Raw genomic sequence first — 17,641 nt, forward strand, 5'->3', positions numbered from 1 at the left:
ATAATATAAAAATATTAATATTTTTATATCAAATAATAATATTATTATTTAATTATAACATAAATAAGAAAAATATCAATTATCTATTATCTATTTTTAGAGAGCTTGTAGCAAATTATGTGTGTGTGTGTGGTGGATGGAAGTTACTAATATTTATAACTGATTTGGTTAATAAAGTTTTGAAATATTTAAAGTTAATTTTTACTTCATCAAGAAATATTTATTTTTTATAAAAATAATAAATAAAATATGAAATATGATATAATATATGAAATAGTTATTTAATATTTTTCAATATGTGAAGAAACTTACTAATAGCATTGTTGTTTGGTGGGTTGTGCTTCAACTAAGATATTTCAACTTTTAAGTTTCATCTTAAAGCCGCCATATTATATAGATATCCAGATCTGAATTCATATTTTTGTTCGATGAATTTCTAAACTAAATATATAGATCCGGTTGGACAAAAAAAATTAATATTAAATCCGATATGAAAATGAATACCATCCAATATAATCCAATCTACTTTCTACCCAGCAAGACAAAAATAAGGATTAAGTGGAGGCAACCAATGGCGGCTAGAGTTGAAGTGAAGAAGGATAGGATGTGTGATTGGGTGGAGGTGGGATCAGAGGCAGAGTAGGTCAGATAGATGGTGTCCCGAATGAATGGGAGGGAAATTGGAGGGCCTACAAAGAAGTGCTAAAGCCCCTGAAAGAGGGGAAAAAGGAAGATTTAAACACTTGAGTTAGGGATGCAAATAAGCCGAACTGGAGCGGATCATGAGTGATCCCAATCCGATTCAATTTCTAGATCTTAATATTAGTTCTAGATTCAATTCAATAGAAGATCAAGTTAGAACAAATTAGGTCTACAACCAAAATTTTTAATCCAATGTATCATTTGAATCGGATTAGATCCATATATAATCCAACTCCTACCCAAATAATTTGGATCCGAATCGAGTCAAATCCTTGTACTTCTTATTCAATTGATTCATAGTTGGAATTACTCAGTCTACTACAGCAACCATATAGATGACACTTCGATACCGAATAAAGAGTACAAATGCCAAAAATATTATATGCTCAATAAACCTATGGAATTTGGAAAGTAACAACACTTGAGCTCTCAACCACTTCATACATTATCAAAATTCACCTTTAGAAAAGGCTGTAATGCTAATGACTTTGCATACAACTAACTAGGTGATATAGTTTAAGAAAAGGTTGCAGCCTGGACTCCTCCACCTTGCTTTTTTTCTGTGTAGATTTCACCCTTCATCAATTGCTTTGGCAAAAATAAAATTTAACAATCAATAATAGAAATTTATTAATTACCAAAAATGCAACTACGATCAACCACACAAAATAGATGATAAATAATATTATTTTTAAAATAAATTAAGATATAAAATAATTTTAAACCTATCTTCATGTTAAAAATATTGCTCATACAAATCTTAAATCATAACTTAGAGATCTAAACAGGTTTAGGTCTAAATAATATATAGGATTTGGGTTGGGTCTGGTCATAAAATAGAAAATCGAAAATTGATCCAAAAGTCAAATGGGTTGGATCAGATCAAGCTGGGTTAGAATTTAGTAAATCCAGATTTCATCTGAAAAATAAAACAGATTTAATTTTAAAATCCGATTCAACCCCATAGATATTTTAAACTAGATTAGATTAGATTTGAGTGGGTCGGATAAGGTCATTAGTCAATCGAACCTATTTGCACCCTTAGTTTAAGACCGAGTATCAGCTTCAATGAAAACCAATATCACGTATTCACTTTTGGGCCTGACCTCACTCAACTACAATCGAGGCCTTGGATTTAAAGGGAGGCCCCAGCATCCGGACCTGTTGATTTCCTTTTGAGGACCTGCCCAATTGATAGCTCAATCATGCGCCAACCCGAGGGACGTCGTTAGTGGTAGTTCAAAAGTATATTGCACCGATTTGCGTTGGAGGATGTTTGAATAGAAAAGAGATTAAAAAAAAAAAAACTTTCACCGGAGGATTTGTCCACGAGAGCATTAAAAGGACATAGCCAGCTAGTTATTTGACATTTTGATGGAATTTAAATGCTTTCATTGACACTTAGGACATGCTTAACTTTGGTATCCCTAAGATGGGATTCTCAGCCAGAGCTGATTTGTATATATATATTTTTTAATAAAATGATTTATTCAAATGGCTCTTGTATGAATATAATTAAAAAAATCAAAAAACAAAAGATCTCAAAATGATGTAGGAGCTACTCCATCCTCGGTCCAGAGAATCTCGTCCAAATACTCAACAACGTAGACTACCATCCAGTCTGCTATAGTATTCACCTCTCAGTAAATATAGTCGATAGTCAGAGCACTGCATCTGCCCAGCAAAATTGTAATATCATGCAAAAGAGGATGAGTGACTCTGCCAATGAGCATAACTCTGTAACCGAGCCACCATAGTGGTCGAATCATCCTCAATAATGAGCTGTCTAGCCCCTAAGATCCGTCTAGCAAACACGAACCCCGCCCAAAGGGTGCGGAGCTCAGCACCAAGAATCAAAGGCTCGAAAAGATGGTTCTTCTTAGCTACCACAAACCCGAAGTCGAGCTCACAAATCATAAACTGTGCCCTGCCATGTCTGCCTTGAACACTCTCATCAAACTTGACCTTCAGTTATAGTGAAGATGGGGGCTCCCAAGTTTGTAGTTGTGTTCAACCCAAGGACACCAGCCTAAGTGAGACTTGCGATCGGTGATACGCTTGAGGTTGAAGAGCTGAATGGGACTCTGAAGTACTTGGAAGTCCCTATCACAGGCTGTAGACTCAGGAGAGTTGAGTGTATGGACTTGGAGCGGACGATCCAAGAGAGATTGGAGGGCTGGCAAGCCCGTGCTTTATTGATGATGGGTCGAGTCACCCTGATCAGGTTTGTTCTCAGTTTCGTATATGTTTATCTACTTTTAAATACAATCCTCCCTAGATCTATGGCGGCGAAGCTAAAGCAGCTCTTTAGATATTTCCTATAGAGGTCCCGCCCTGATGGTAGGGGTGGTGTTCATCTGCTGGCTCAAGAAGTGGTGTGTCAGCCTCTTAGAGATGGTGGATTGGGCATCTAGACTTTAGGGATTAGGAGAGAGGCCCTTATTGCGAGACATGCAGTGCAATTATTCCTCAGCCCTGATACCTTATGGAGTACCATCATGATGGATAGATATGGTCCCTGGCTTGTTGATGGTGAGATCTAGTCTGGTCGAGGTGCCCTTTCCTTTGCAGTGAGATATGTGTGCGTGCCTATGATGTCATTCCTCAGTTGGAGTGGCTGGTGGGAGATGAGAGGTTAGTGAGCATGTTGCATGATGTATGGGTTAGAGATCTGGCCTTGAGTCATTGGCCGACGTTCATCAACTCTGAGGTCACCAAGCCCTTAAGAATTGTAGATCTCCTCCATGGTGATGGGAGGGGATGGACTGGAAGGTGGTGTCCCGATTGTTTGGGGAACACTTGGGGGAGTGGATGACGTCCTTGGCGATCCCTCCTCACAGCAAACAAGATATCAGGGTTTGGAGATACTCATGCACGTTGAGGACCGCGACATCCGACATCTACCGGCAGTACATTAGGGATCTGGATAGGCACAGAGATGTTGGATGTATTTAGAAGATTGGGGTGAGCTACTTTTTTTTAAAAGATGGCTTAGTGCCAGCTCCCGACTAGATCTCTCTTATGAGCTAGGGGCATGAACATTCCATTGGCATGTCCCTGCTGCGACCGGGAGGAGGAGATCTTTGAGAATGTTCGTTTTCGGTGCCCAACGACGAGGTTTGTTTAATCTCTGGAGGGGTTATTCCAGCAAATTATTCAGATGAAGGACCCGACCCATGTATTTCTGTAGCTTTTAGAGTGCAATATTTATTGATGGAAGCATGTCTAGAGCGATTGATATCTGTACGGTCTACATGGCTCTCTATAACTGACTGGTTAGGAATAGTACGGTGTTCGAATATTTTGTGAGATTCATTACGGAGAGAGTATTGATCATGACAGTAGAGCTTTCTGAGGTGATTTTTAGATCTTTGGTAACTGCTTCACGAAGTTAGTTTGTATTTTCGGATTTTCTTGTCCGGTTCTGATAAATAAATAAATAAACAAACTGCTAATGAATCAAACCAGTCCTCTCATGCTGTCTTGGACAGGGAATCAGTTTGGTAACTGCTTCTGGACATCCGGGCTTGGAACAATTAAGCGGCGCAAGTTATCCACGAACGCAGTACCCTGTACGCAGCAGTACACAAAAAAGAAAAACATATGACTGTTCGATTCCGTGTCCCGGAGGTCTCCTTCCAAACGGAAGCAATGGTTGTCGAAACAGTGGATCAATCATCCAAAACAGGTTTTTTTTTTTCTTTTGAAAGTGCATGCAATAATTTCACCTGTCTTTGTGGCCTCGCAGTTCCACCGAGCATTGATTTCTGCCGAAAAACCGGTTTACGGAAGAACAAAAAAAAAAATCCCGCTCGTCGCTCCAGTCCGCCTGTTTGACCGCCCTACCCTCCTTGACCCCATCAATTACGACAGTGCCCCTCGACAAGGCCACTCCCGGAATCCCAAAATACAGTAGGATTCCCACCGTCCGAAGGCGACCCTGTCGTCCCCAACTCGGTCACGGGCCAAAATAACGGATAATCTGGTCGTTTTCCAACCCATAATGGAGGGGTATGTTTGGGACCAGCACCGGGAGAAGCCATACCTAAGAGCCTTTGCGGTCGAACTCAAAATAACGGGCAGTGGTAGCAGCTAGGACGCATGATGGAGGCCAATTATTTTATTCGACAGGCTCCTTGTCTGGAGACGGACAGCTCCAGGGGCGTTATAGGAAGGAGCATGCCTCTCGCCTGCCAACCCGCCGCTCCAGGGGCAGCTTCGTTGTTTCCCCAAATATCTTGGGTGGTTATTTTGATGGCTCTGGCGTAGAGAAGCTCGAGTTAAAAGTTTCAATAAATCAAAAAACGGTGGGGTTTTAGCGTTAATTTGGTGGCTAAGATCGTGGGTATTTTGGGAATGGCCCGAATGGGAGGGGGAGGAGAAAGTGGGGAAAGAGAGAGGCCGAGTAGGTGGTGCTGTTCCACATGGCTTTGCTGCCGCTGGGGCCTCATCGCGCCCCCGAACCTAAGCCTATGACAATCGCTCCTCGCCGGCCAGAGATGGCTGAAGACAAGGTATTCTTCGCCGAACTCAGTCATTCTCCGGCGAATCTCTGCCGGATTCCGGAGATTTTGGTTCCAGATTCATAGGATCATCTTTTGTTCCGACCGATCGGCTGACTCTAGTTTTTTTTTTTTTTTTTCTGTTCTTGGTCCTTCGGTCACATTTTCTCGGTATTTGGAAGGAGATCAACGTGGTTTGTGAGCTACTTCGTCCGTTTCTTTTCGATTCCGAAATTTGATTTATCGTTTTATTTAGTTTTTTAAAGATCCTGCGGCATTTCTTTTTCCTGATTTTTTAGTTTCTTTAGATTCTGGTCCCAGTTTCTTATCGAATCGGCTAATGTAACCAGTACTTTGTCTATGGCTTTCTGTACTTGTCTAAATTCCTCTGATTGGGTTACTGAGTTCTCTTTCTAGTTTTAGTAAAACCTAATTGGATCTCCCATCACGTTTCAGTGTTACGCTGGGATAGAATTTTTTTTCCTTTCTTTTTATATGCTTCTGTTCCCATTTTGCCAAGATTCTTATTCCTAACGCTCGATCGTCCTCTGGAGTTCTCAAATCGTTGGTTGTCATGGGACATTTGATGCATTATAGGGTTTTGGTTGGATCCTTTACGTGAACTCAAGTTTTGTCTTTTTGTGCATAGTCTCTGAACTGCCGTTGCTTTGACATCGTGTTCTTTCCGCCATCATGAATTTTTCTTGTAGCTTGTCGTTCAATCTTTCTGGGTTGCTTGATGGATATTGTTACGTGGTATTCGCTCTCAACGATTTCCACTGCTAACCGATTCCGTGTTTTTTGTTGTCCGATGCGCAAGCTTTGAGGTTATGGTTGCTTTCTTGGGAGTTATGAGCTGTTAGGGTTCTTTTTCCTTATGTATCGGCTTTTCTTTTAGTTCCCCATTGCTGTTTCTTCCCCTCTTCAAGCTCCTCCATAATATCTTTTGCATGCCATTGTTTCCAATGGTTGGTACATTGATCTTGATTTGAGATGGTTCTGATTTCTCCGAGTACTAATGCCTTTCATTTTGACTTATATTTCTTGCCCTCTTTCCCTATGATTTTCTTTCTCATACTGATATTGACACTGAGTGAAAATGTCAACAGGAAGCCTCTGTTGTTGAGGGGAATGGTCCAGCCACCGGTCACATTATCTCTACTACCATTGGAGGAAAAAATGGCGAATCCAAGAGAGTGAGCTTCTGTAAAATTGCTCTACAAGCTGCAGTTAGCTGAGCTTCAAAAATATGTCACTTTTAACTTGGGTTCTACTTCTCATGACTTTCAGACCATCAGTTATATGGCAGAGCGTGTTGTGGGTACTGGGTCATTTGGAGTTGTCTTTCAGGTATAATTCTAACATTTTAATGTGGTCTAACTTCATCTGCAGCGCAGGTTTGGTAATTGGTTTTCCGTTGGTTGCTTGAATGTGTAGGCTAAATGCTTAGAAACAGGGGAGACTGTTGCTATAAAAAAGGTCTTGCAGGACAGGCGATACAAAAACCGTGAGCTACAACTGATGCGCTCGATGGATCATCCAAATGTGATTTCTCTGAAGCATTGTTTCTTTTCCACCACAAACAGAGATGAACTGTTTCTCAACCTGGTCATGGAATACGTCCCTGAAACTCTATTTCGTGTCCTGAAGCATTATAGCAATGTGAACCAGAGGATGCCACTCATCTATGTGAAACTTTATATGTACCAGGTACCCTCATTTTTTTTAAATATCCTTTAGGTGTACCGTGGAAAATTGGTATTGGCATGTATTTAATTCCCTTTATGTTTTGATGCAGATATTTAGGGGGTTAGCATATATTCATACTGTTCCAGGAGTTTGTCATAGAGATGTGAAGCCACAGAATCTTCTGGTATGCTTGTAATTTGGGTATAAATGGCTTACCTTGTTCGTCTCTGGATAATGATTATTTGATTCTTGTCTTATTGTCAATTATCATCCTGTAGGTTGATCCTCTTACTCATCAAGTCAAGCTCTGTGATTTTGGAAGTGCCAAAGTTCTGGTGAGTTAATCATTCTGAATTTCAATGTTTTTGAATGAAAATAACATGTACGTGTGCACAATTTTGGATTTTATGAATGCATCATGACATATATATATGTAGCTTTTGGTGCGGCACCAATAAAGTACTTATTGCTAGCCTTTTAGGAAATATGGGAAATGTATTTACATGCAAAGGACTGGGTTTTCACTGGAAACAAATTTATATCGCTATTGATTTCTGGCATGCACGTGTGCTCACTCTAATCACTATGTTGTTATTATGATTCCCTGTAAACAATGGCATCCAGATTCTGAAAACTCATTTTGTATCTGTATGGTTTAGACTTATGTGACTATTTTTACAATTTTTACCATTTACGTTGCATTCAAATCTGTACAATGATTATGGTGTCGTAATGTATTCTAAATTCTGCACAATTGTTTTGAAATTTTGATGTTTCCTGTAAAATGAAGGCTTGCATCTGATAATTCTTCAATGAGCATATTCTTTCACTTGCCTCTGAAAGTGTATCCAAAACAGTTCCTTTGTTATTTTCTTCTTCTTGATTGATTCTTAAATCTTCCTTAATCCTTATACTTTTTAGCTTGTTAGGTTGCTGGGTTGGAGAATAAAGGGACCATCTGACATTTTGAACCTTTTGGTGAACAAACACCATGGCATATTGATACTTGTCGGTGATATTTTGAGTGCTGACCATTATTCTTCCTGGAAGTATATGGATGTGGACAATTGCTTTGCGGAAGTTGAAATTATATAAGGATAAAGAGGATGCCTGAGATATATTATCGCAAAGGGCAAACACAATGTGTATTCAAATGGTGACTATTATATCTTATATAGAACATTTGAAGCCAATGGTATTTTAGGTTTAACCATAAGCACATATTTATATTAATCAACAAGCGGCTACCTGAATAATGAGAAAGACTAGTTGCTTGTGTAACTTCAGATGGATGTGTTCGTTTGGGTGAAGAGAAACTGCATAATAATCTTGACTGTATAAAACCTTTTGGAATTTATTTAGTACTTATTGTGTCTTGGAAGACAGCTAGAGTAGGAGTGAGCATTTTGATTGTGAAAACTAATGACATTTATAAGCACAGCTAGTCCCGGTGGTGCGTTTCAAATAAAGGGAACTTTTCTGTTGGAAGCAAAATACTGAGTGGGTTGAAATTTTAGTTCAACTTTGTGTATAGCTAGTCAATTTTCAATTGGCTGATCTCCGGCATATGAGTGGTATGAATCAAATAAAGCATCATAGAGGTTATCAACTTCTCAAACAGGATATGCTTGCAGGAGACTTTTACTTAGCCAGCCAAATGTGTATTTTGCAAATGAGGTGCTAAGTTAGATAGAAAACTTGAATGGATGATTTGCAGCTTTTGTTTTGCCTTAGATTTATTTGAGGACGCATGGTTAATAGGTTATGGGGATTTATGGTACATTGAAGAAAATAGAGTAACCTGTATAAATTTATGAAATATCGCAAGGCATCAAGGCCCTTAGTTCATGAGAGAATCATAAAATGGTTATGGTCTGAGCTCTTTTCCCTTGCAACTGAGCATGCAAACAAATGAGTCAGGATAATATTGTGATTGGAACATCAGACCCTATTAGAACTCCGTACTTATGCGTGCTTTGGTGTAAAACTTTGTATGCTTGGTCTTTGAATACGTCCTTATGTTGCCATTCTACATGTTAGCCAAGCAAGGAAGCATCATTGTGGTCCATATCCAGTCGGGTTGTAGCATATTGATTATGATTACCTTATAATGTATTGTTCTTATGTTATATACACATTTCATCACACAACTTTTGGACTTTCCTAAAAATACTTCGCTCATCTCTCCACCCATAGTTTATATTTCCACAGACATAGTGAAAGCACATCATTTAGCTGCCTTGAGAGAAGTGGCAAGCGTCTTGCTTCCTAAATCTTTATAATCTTGATCTTTTCTCAAAATTATCTATTTTATATGGTTAACCTGTAAATATCTGTTTGCCACATCAGGTTAAGGGTGAAGGAAACATATCATACATCTGCTCTCGCTATTACCGTGCTCCAGAGCTCATATTTGGTGCAACAGAATATACAGCATCTATTGATATATGGTCAGCAGGATGTGTACTTGCGGAGTTGCTTCTTGGCCAGGTGAGTATTTGTTCTTCCATTTGTTTGTTCACTTTCTAATTCTGCTGTCATAGCAATATTTCTTTTTCAGCCAGATCAAACTGTAACTAATCATTTGCCTATCTCTTTCTTGTTTACAATCTCATCAGCCATTATTTCCTGGAGAAAGTTCTGTTGATCAGCTTGTTGAGATAATCAAGGTATGATATAAGCATGCATGTGTTCAAAACTCCTTGTTTTTGTTGTAAAGTTTCATAATCAATGAGGTGCTTTTTTCAGGTTCTTGGTACTCCGACTCGGGAGGAGATTCGATGCATGAATCCTAACTATACAGAATTTAGGTTTCCACAGATAAAAGCTCATCCTTGGCACAAGGTAGATACACACATTCTTCTTATACCATTTCAATGTTTTCTATTATTTATATTTTTTGTCCCTTCTTGATTGTCTTAACTAATAAGATTATATTGCTTTTAGGCCACCAAGAATTCACTTGTTTTGAGTTCTAAGGCCTGTTGTCTGGATTTTTCCTTCCATAACCTTAAAATGCAGTGCTTCCTTGTTTGCTTACTTTATATCCTTTTTGAAGCTTCTCAAATCCTTGTATGATGCTGGAAACCAACAAATAGTTGTAATTAGCTGCAACTTTAGGATATTCTAGTCCATATTTGTTTGCAACATGCCAAAGTATCTCTCTGGATAAATCATAAAACAAGTTATTTATTTCTTACAAAATGCTTTCCAGCTAGTATGGTTGTGGTCTGCTTTGTGCCTTGCTAGAATCCAACTGCCTGCATTGTTGATTATATAAATTTATGCTCTATCTCTTGAAGCTCAGATTTAGAGATTAGCTGGTTGATAGGATTATTTCTTATGAGTTTTTGGTATTTGACCTCAGTAATGCTTTAGCAATGTGCCCCTTAGAGTCTTATATTAGCTTCAAGGTGATGCAATATGATTTGTAACCTGGTATATTGTTTATTTACATTTCTCAGACTTTACAAAGTCTTCACTTCAAATTGGATTAAGGTGAAACTTGGGCTGGACAGATCTGGTTATAGACCAATCCAACTAGTTAAGTATCCAAGCCCAGCCCTACATAACCTGACCACATATTCCTAGGCAGGATGATTGGCCTGGCTCAGACCAAGTCATGTTGAGCTCTGGTTTTTAAGATTGAACTTGATCTGTACTAGATATCAGTTGACTTCGCTCAGGCCTGTCTCAAACTGTAATCAGTTATTGTATACACCACACACACATGCACTCATAGATGCTTTAAATATATAAGATATAATCTGGGCTACCTATTTGTTGAAATGAAAGGCCCTCATTAATTCTCCAACCTCTCACAGTCAATAAATCTGACCTAAATCTTGGTTCTCTCTTTTTTGCATGACCTTTTCTGCCCATATACCTCTTCTCCTGTCCATAATTATGCATGAAGCATTCTTTTGAGAATTTTGCCATTTTCTTACTTAAACTGCTTTTTTGATGATACCTGATTTGAACTTGAGCTTTAAGATTAGGCTAGGTTTCGGCTTAAGCCTTGATGTTAATATTCAGATCAAGCTTGTGTCTGAACCAAAATGTTTATTTTCTTCAAGGCAGGCCCAGGATTATGGTGGCTGACTGGGGTCCAGCTCATTAGCAATCTTACCTAACCGAAGTGCCATCACACTCTGCCATCAATAAGGACAGAACTAGACTGAAATGGGTTAGGTTAGGTTGAAAGGGATGGTCATATTTGTTGGAGAACTTGAATAACATACAACTATGAATAATCCAATGAAGAGTTACACTTTAAATCAAATTTAATACTGAGGTACTCTACTTTTATAGCATGTGTAACTACATATATTACAAGTATATACTTTTTCATTGACACATGCATTATCAACATTGTAGATCAACTAAGGTTGGTCTTGTATTGGTCTATGTTAAGGGTCGCACTTTATCATGTTGAGTTTGGATTATGACAGGTTTCCTCATTGACTTTAGCCACTTAGCCCTGGAGTTGAACAAACGGGAATAAGGATTAATAAAGCATGCACCTAGTAGGTGGAACAACACTTAATGGTTATGGAGTAAGTTGATTTGGTTGAGGATCGTCTTATATGAGCCTTGGTTGCTTAGGTTGATTTTGTAGTTGGGTAAGCCCCTGATTCCAGCATACCTGAAACGTAACTTGGGTACATATATGCCCTGCCTCTACTAACAATTTGGATTTTGGGTTCTGGTCAACCTGGTCCAAGTTGCAGTACGAGTTTAGTGAAACTAATAGGGTTGTTGCAGAGGTGAAATGAACTAAAAGCACTTACCTTTTTCCTCTTCTGATGTTGGACACCTACCTGCAACTTAGAGCAGTTAGCAGATAAGTTTCTAGTACATTTGGATAAAGATGGGAAGGCAGCTGCTGGGAAGGAAGCTCCCAGTACAAGTCAAAATGCAGACTTTTGGCATAGTCATCATGTGATCTATTGATCTTAGAGAAGAGCTTATCCTTACGCCTTCCTACTTGATAGCTGCTAACTGAATGCTGTATATCATTGTAGCTAAGATTAATCATCATTTCCTTTTCAGAAAGATTCTCACTGCACATATTTATTATTTCTGGTATTTGTGCCTATGAGTTATGATGAGTTTTATTCATTAGGTTTTCCACAAGCGAATGCCTCCAGAAGCTATAGATCTTGCATCACGTCTTCTTCAATATTCACCAAACCTTCGTTGCACTGCAGTGAGTTCTCCCTTCAGTTCTGCATCTTATAACTGTAAACCCGGCAAAATCTATATACCATAAATTGTGATAAGAAAATATCTTCCTTCATACTGCTGTATCGAATCAAAATATTTCGTTCTCCCCACTTCCTGATTATATGTTTTCAAAACTTTTATGCAGTGATTTTTATCTGTAAACCTCTTCATTATTATGCATCAATAACTTGTCAATTAATAGCTATCAGTTGATGCCATCTATCTTTTTCCATTTGATAAATGCAGATTTCTTGTCAAACTACTTTCATGTATTTGCAATTAGTCTATTTATGATGCTCGTTAATCTGATAGCATTTCTGTGTTGCTAGTTTTACTCGTCTTTGCAGTTTGGTTATTTCGTATGGATAAAATAAAATACAATAAATGAAGGTTAATTATTTTTTTAGACATATACACTATGGATAACACGTTAATTTGACGTGCTAACAGATTATAGCTTAACAACTAGTGTTTCAATATGATAATATTTGGATCAGAAAGCTCACAAATCTGCCTTCAGCCAATTTTCTATTTGAAGGACAAGATTGAATTGTAATCTGAACTCCCAAAGTCAATAATTTAAATTGTTCAAACTTCAAACACAGTCCTTTGCATAGGTCCCTTTTTGAATCATGGGCACCGAAGAGCAACCACTTGTCCTGCAAGTCAAACTATTGACTCTGGTGGATTTGTCTTGCTGTTAGGGCAGGTTCCTGTGCTGTCTGCTGGCTATATTGGACTGCAATTATTTCCTTAAAAAATACATGCATAATTATGTGAATTGATTTGGAAAAATTATATCTACATTTATTATGAATTCAATGTCAAAGTATTTTTGTTGCAGCTTGAGGCTTGTGCCCATCCTTTCTTTGATGAGCTACGGGAGCCCAATGCGCGGTTGCCAAGTGGTCGCCCTTTTCCTCCTCTCTTCAACTTTAAACAAGAAGTAAGTGTTTGAACTCCAAAAAGATTTGGTTGTCCTTAAGCATGACTGTTGTATTACTGCTTGGCATGTGCTTCTGGGGATTTCCAAGTTTGATGTGGTATGTTAATCTTATATGCTTGTGTGGCTAAATTGTGCAAAGCATGGAAGCTCAGTTCCAGAGATATATTTCTTACCGTGCTTTCCAACATCCCAGAGATATATTTCTTACTGTGCTTTCCAATTGCAGCCATTCTTGGCCCAGAATATCTGGGTATCTTTTCTTTTTGATATGTATTTCTCTTGTGGATGGTCAGCACCATGTAACCCTCACGCCCAGATTAACTGATTATATTTGATGTCGCCTTTCTTACCCTGGCGCAGGTTCAATCTTTTATAGGGGCAATGTGATTCGACTTTCTGGGTACATGTATTGTTTATTAAACTAATGTTCTGCGTGGATTAATAATGTGCATATCCCCGTATTAAGTTGACTTAGGTTCAGTCTACTACAGAGTGAGAGTAATCAAACTTTCTGTTTATTGTATAACATGTTTCCATAAGAAATATCACCACATATAGCATGGAAAGATGCTAATTAGCAGCACATATCTGTTCTATGGTTGGAATCAAACTTGAATTCTGTTATACTAAATCGTCATTATTAGCTAGTGTCAGTGGTAGGATATTCAGTATTGCATCATTTAATCCAGTGTGTGGGCTTCCTTACAATCTTCCCCCTTAGTGCCACCTGCAGTCCACCTCACCTGCAGTGAACATTGTATTGCCTGCTGCAGGCAACATTGCCCTCTTTCCATCTTTCCTTCATCTCTCCTTTTGAAATGCATCAACAAAGTCTTTAGCAAATTCTTTTATCCGTGGTATCTATCTTTTTGTTTAATCCTTAATGGTTTCAATGTTAGAAACAGTAAAATGCCAATATAGGATGCAACGTATAACTGCTAAAAGTCCATTATTTGACTTTTTGGATGCGTTGTATGGTTGCCACACATTATGATCTTCCAAAACCATTGCTTTTTTTAGTTGGCAGGATCAGTTCTTATAAATTGATAATTTAGTCATGGAGAAGTCTGGCAAATTGCATGCATTTAATAAAATAGAAGTTAATATTGCTCTTTTGAAGTGACTTCAGCTCTATTTTTATGAATTAAGTGCTTGTACTGTGACAAGTCGGGGCCTGTTTGGATGCTGGTTAGGCGGTGGTTAGCTGGTGGTTATCCACCTAACCAGCCAGGCGAAAAATGCTGTGCTCACTTTATTTGACCAACACCCTAAAAAGCAGCTGAACTGGGTTTAAATTTATTTCATGGGCGAGGTGAAATAGATTTAACCACTGGAGATCTCCCTTCTCTCCCTTGGTTTTTCACTTTCTGCCACAACTTATCTCACAACATCTATGAAACAGCGAATAATGTTCACACATGCTTATCTGATTAGGGGGTGATTACCAATAGTTAAAAGTATCTACCCCCACTTAGCTATCTGGGAACCAAATATGTTTTATTTTATCAATTAGTATTAATAGTAGATGTTTGTACGGTTACAGTTCTTCTATAATCTGACTAATGGTATCCTAGACAATTGGATGATTCCAATTGCATGATAAAGCTCAGTGGAATTGTGCCAATTTACCAAATGAATTGTTCATTATCATCATCTATTTCTCTTTTTAATGTTTATGTTCTAGTATCTACTTGTAAAATTAGATACATGTCATATTGTCAGACTTTTAAAACCTTCAGAAACTTATTTACAAAGCCCTAAATGGGGTTCAGATATTGATAAACATATTCACATTCCATGTGTAAGTAGTGAGATATATTTTATGTCAGCCATTGTTGGGATGTTGAATCTGGCTTAGGAATGTGCAGCTTCATCTGATTTTCATCAAGCTGATAATATGTATGAAATGTTTCTCCTTCCTGTGGTATTCTTACATGTTGCTTCCACAACAAGGAGGCAGGTATACACATTGTGCTGGAATGCTACTTGGTATTTAATATGCATGGTCATAGCAGCTTAGATATTATGTTTGCATGTTGCTGTTTGGGAGTTAGAGGGAACCGCAGCCTGGCTAATTTCAGTTCTTGAAAGCACCTGCATATACTGTAGAAGTTTAGACTACTATGGCTGCCACGACCGACTACTATAGTTGCCATGAGGGAAACTAATGTGGACAACATTAACAGAGCATGAATGGGAAGCCATGGTTAGGAAAGCTACCTGATTTAGGAAACAAGAAACGTTAATTCCTAAAGAAAAAGCATCAGAAATATATAAATATAAAATATTGATGTTTTCTAGAAAGAACTAGTTTTCATTGAATGATCTTGAGCTTCTCAGACATGGGATGCGTTAATAGTAACCACAAATTTACTACATAGAAAACTCCTTTTTTCAGTATTTGCTATCTTTTGTTTTGTGTATGTATTTAAGAAAAATGATAGGCCTTGATAAGAGGGTTATCACATGAATGTTGTTGTATCCAGTCCATTCAGGAAGCTGATGAAACTCCTTATCCGTTAGAGACATAGTTTCATTGGACTACTTTTCCCCTATGAAAATCCCATGTTTAGTTCCCATGGATTATCCCAATCTAAAAATCTCATGCTTTCATCCTCCTCCAAGCCATGCTTTGAAGTCTGCACTCCCCATGCATGGAATCTGTTTCCGGATTCAGTTTCTCTTGGAATTCCTCCGGGAACAGCGAGCATGTTTCCCAGTTAATATGCTTCACACTGCAAATTTGAAGTACATTTTTGGTTATTGAGGATTTATTATTGGTGTGTCCACTATTTCTTTGAGTTTCCTTGTTTATTGATGCAACATTCATTGCACAAGCTTCTGTTCTTTTTTTACAGTTAGTAGATGCTTCGCCAGAGCTCATCAACAAGCTGATACCTGAGCATGTGAAGCGACAATACGGTCTTAATTTTACACGTCCAGCTGGGACATAAGGCAGCAACTAGTTACTACACTTTCTGATGAAGGGCAACCAAAAGCGTGGGGGCCTTCAGGGTTTGAACGAAAATGATGAATGCTGAAAGAGTGAGCTGCTGGTCTGTTAACTGATGCATGCCTCAACCCTACCAATATTGCAGCCTTGTGAATTGTCCGACCGTTGAGATTAACATGACTGAGGAAATGCTGATGCCGAGTGTTCATCAAAGAGCAAGAAGTGTTGCTGGAGGAATTCTACTTGTGCTACCGAAGCAGTTGTTCGTGAGCCCCGTTCCCGTTCCCTTTGTCTTTTCTTGTTTTTTGGTATATTAGTAGTTTAAGTTGGACGCCCTTGAAGCTTTATTAGTTTTTGTAAATGTTCTTGGTCGATAGTGTGTTCTCTGTGAAGCTGGAAAATAGAATTTTGGTCGTGTCGCTGGTTCTGATCCAAAGGAAATCTTAACCCCCCCTTTTTTTCGGGTTGCGTTACATATTGGTGGGAGGTTGTATGTAGGTAATCAAATTTCTTCCGTCTTTCCTTGGTTTTCTCTGAATTAGTCTATTCATTTGCTTGGATGAGATAGTATCCGGTTTGCCTGAAGTTAACAGATCTGGTTGCGTAAAATCTAGCTTCCCTGGTTATCATCAAAAATCCTCTCGTCAGTATTTATGCATTTTTTTCTGCTGGATTAAAACATACGGTGAGACAGATGGGTGGGGAAAAATTATTGGTTGAATCAGATTCATCATGTCAGTTTTGGACCAATTCAATGAGTGATCAACACGTCTAAAGGCATTGACGAAGAGAAAAGCAAATTGCTGATAGAAACTGTTGACCGTCTCCTTCGTTTACAAAAGGGAGTGAAAAAAATACTAACAAAAATGACCGGACCTTCCTTTCTCCTCTTATGTCGTCATGAGAGAGAGAACGACTACCCCCTCTAGCGCTATTTCAGAACATCTCCTTGGACCCCATTGGCATCCGCTCGGGCCCTCGTTATCATTGCCGGTCTTCGGTTCCTCATGTGACGATCTTAAGCCATCTGCATCCTCCTCAGCCCCCGCCGGTCTCCTGCCCCTAACGGCTATGGTTATAGTAGTTCAACGTAAGGTGGCTCCACCATGCCGTGGTCGACACCACCTCCCGCTGACAATCGCTGGCGTTCGGTGCTGCAATCCATCATCTACCGAAGTTCTGGCCCATTCGCAAATACGGAGAGACGATGAAGATGGTGAGAAAGCCTCAATTGAGAATTGAAGAAGTTGATCTATCTTTTTCAGTCGTTTACGAAGGCAATTAGTGGAGGGTTATAGTGATGAAGTTCACTGGTGGCTCTTTGTCTAGGGGCAAAATGTCGCCACCGTCCTCCCTATGCCTGGTTCCTCCATGGGACCTGACACAAGGCCTCCCCGCTTCTCTCCCTTCAGCGACCTCGCAAGTTATTCTATCGCTGACGGAGACGGCGGGTCACTGGTGTGGTTGATTGTTGTAGGGATCATCAAAATCGGAGGCCTGACTCACAGTGGAGATGTACCACCTGAGAGTATGTTTAGACATGTTGGTTGAACTGGTTCATGATAACGTGGTGGATCTGATTCAACCAATTATTTTTTTAAGGACGGAAGTCCGGACCTTCTC

The 17,641-nt window shown here is 39.0% G+C and overlaps 1 protein-coding gene across 1 annotated transcript; it reads left to right on the forward strand.

The window, feature by feature from the left end:
* Positions 1 to 5,025: 5,025 nt before the first annotated feature.
* On the forward strand, positions 5,026 to 16,479 carry LOC105048110 (shaggy-related protein kinase eta). The gene is made up of 12 exons (XM_010927313.4): positions 5,026 to 5,216; positions 6,314 to 6,400; positions 6,495 to 6,554; positions 6,642 to 6,914; positions 7,003 to 7,077; positions 7,172 to 7,228; positions 9,243 to 9,383; positions 9,512 to 9,562; positions 9,642 to 9,737; positions 12,019 to 12,102; positions 12,964 to 13,065; positions 15,924 to 16,479. Exons 1-12 carry the CDS (start codon positions 5,127 to 5,129, stop codon positions 16,017 to 16,019), a joined length of 1,212 nt encoding a protein of 403 aa, XP_010925615.1. The 5' UTR covers positions 5,026 to 5,126; the 3' UTR covers positions 16,020 to 16,479.
* Positions 16,480 to 17,641: the final 1,162 nt, after the last annotated feature.

Source organism: Elaeis guineensis, chromosome 7 (assembly GCF_000442705.2).
Source record: "Elaeis guineensis isolate ETL-2024a chromosome 7, EG11, whole genome shotgun sequence".
Taxonomy (NCBI): Eukaryota; Viridiplantae; Streptophyta; class Magnoliopsida; order Arecales; family Arecaceae; genus Elaeis; species Elaeis guineensis.

What these genes read in the sequence shown, in the direction of transcription:
- LOC105048110 (XM_010927313.4), top strand. Translation starts at nt 5,127, where the DNA reads ATGGCTTTGCTGCCGCTGGGGCCTCATCGCGCCCCCGAACCTAAGCCT. An exon ending in TGAAACTTTATATGTACCAG is followed by an intron (nt 6,915 to 7,002) that starts GTACCCTCATTT and finishes GTTTTGATGCAG; the next exon opens with ATATTTAGGGGGTTAGCATA. An exon ending in CGGAGTTGCTTCTTGGCCAG is followed by an intron (nt 9,384 to 9,511) that starts GTGAGTATTTGT and finishes CAATCTCATCAG; the next exon opens with CCATTATTTCCTGGAGAAAG.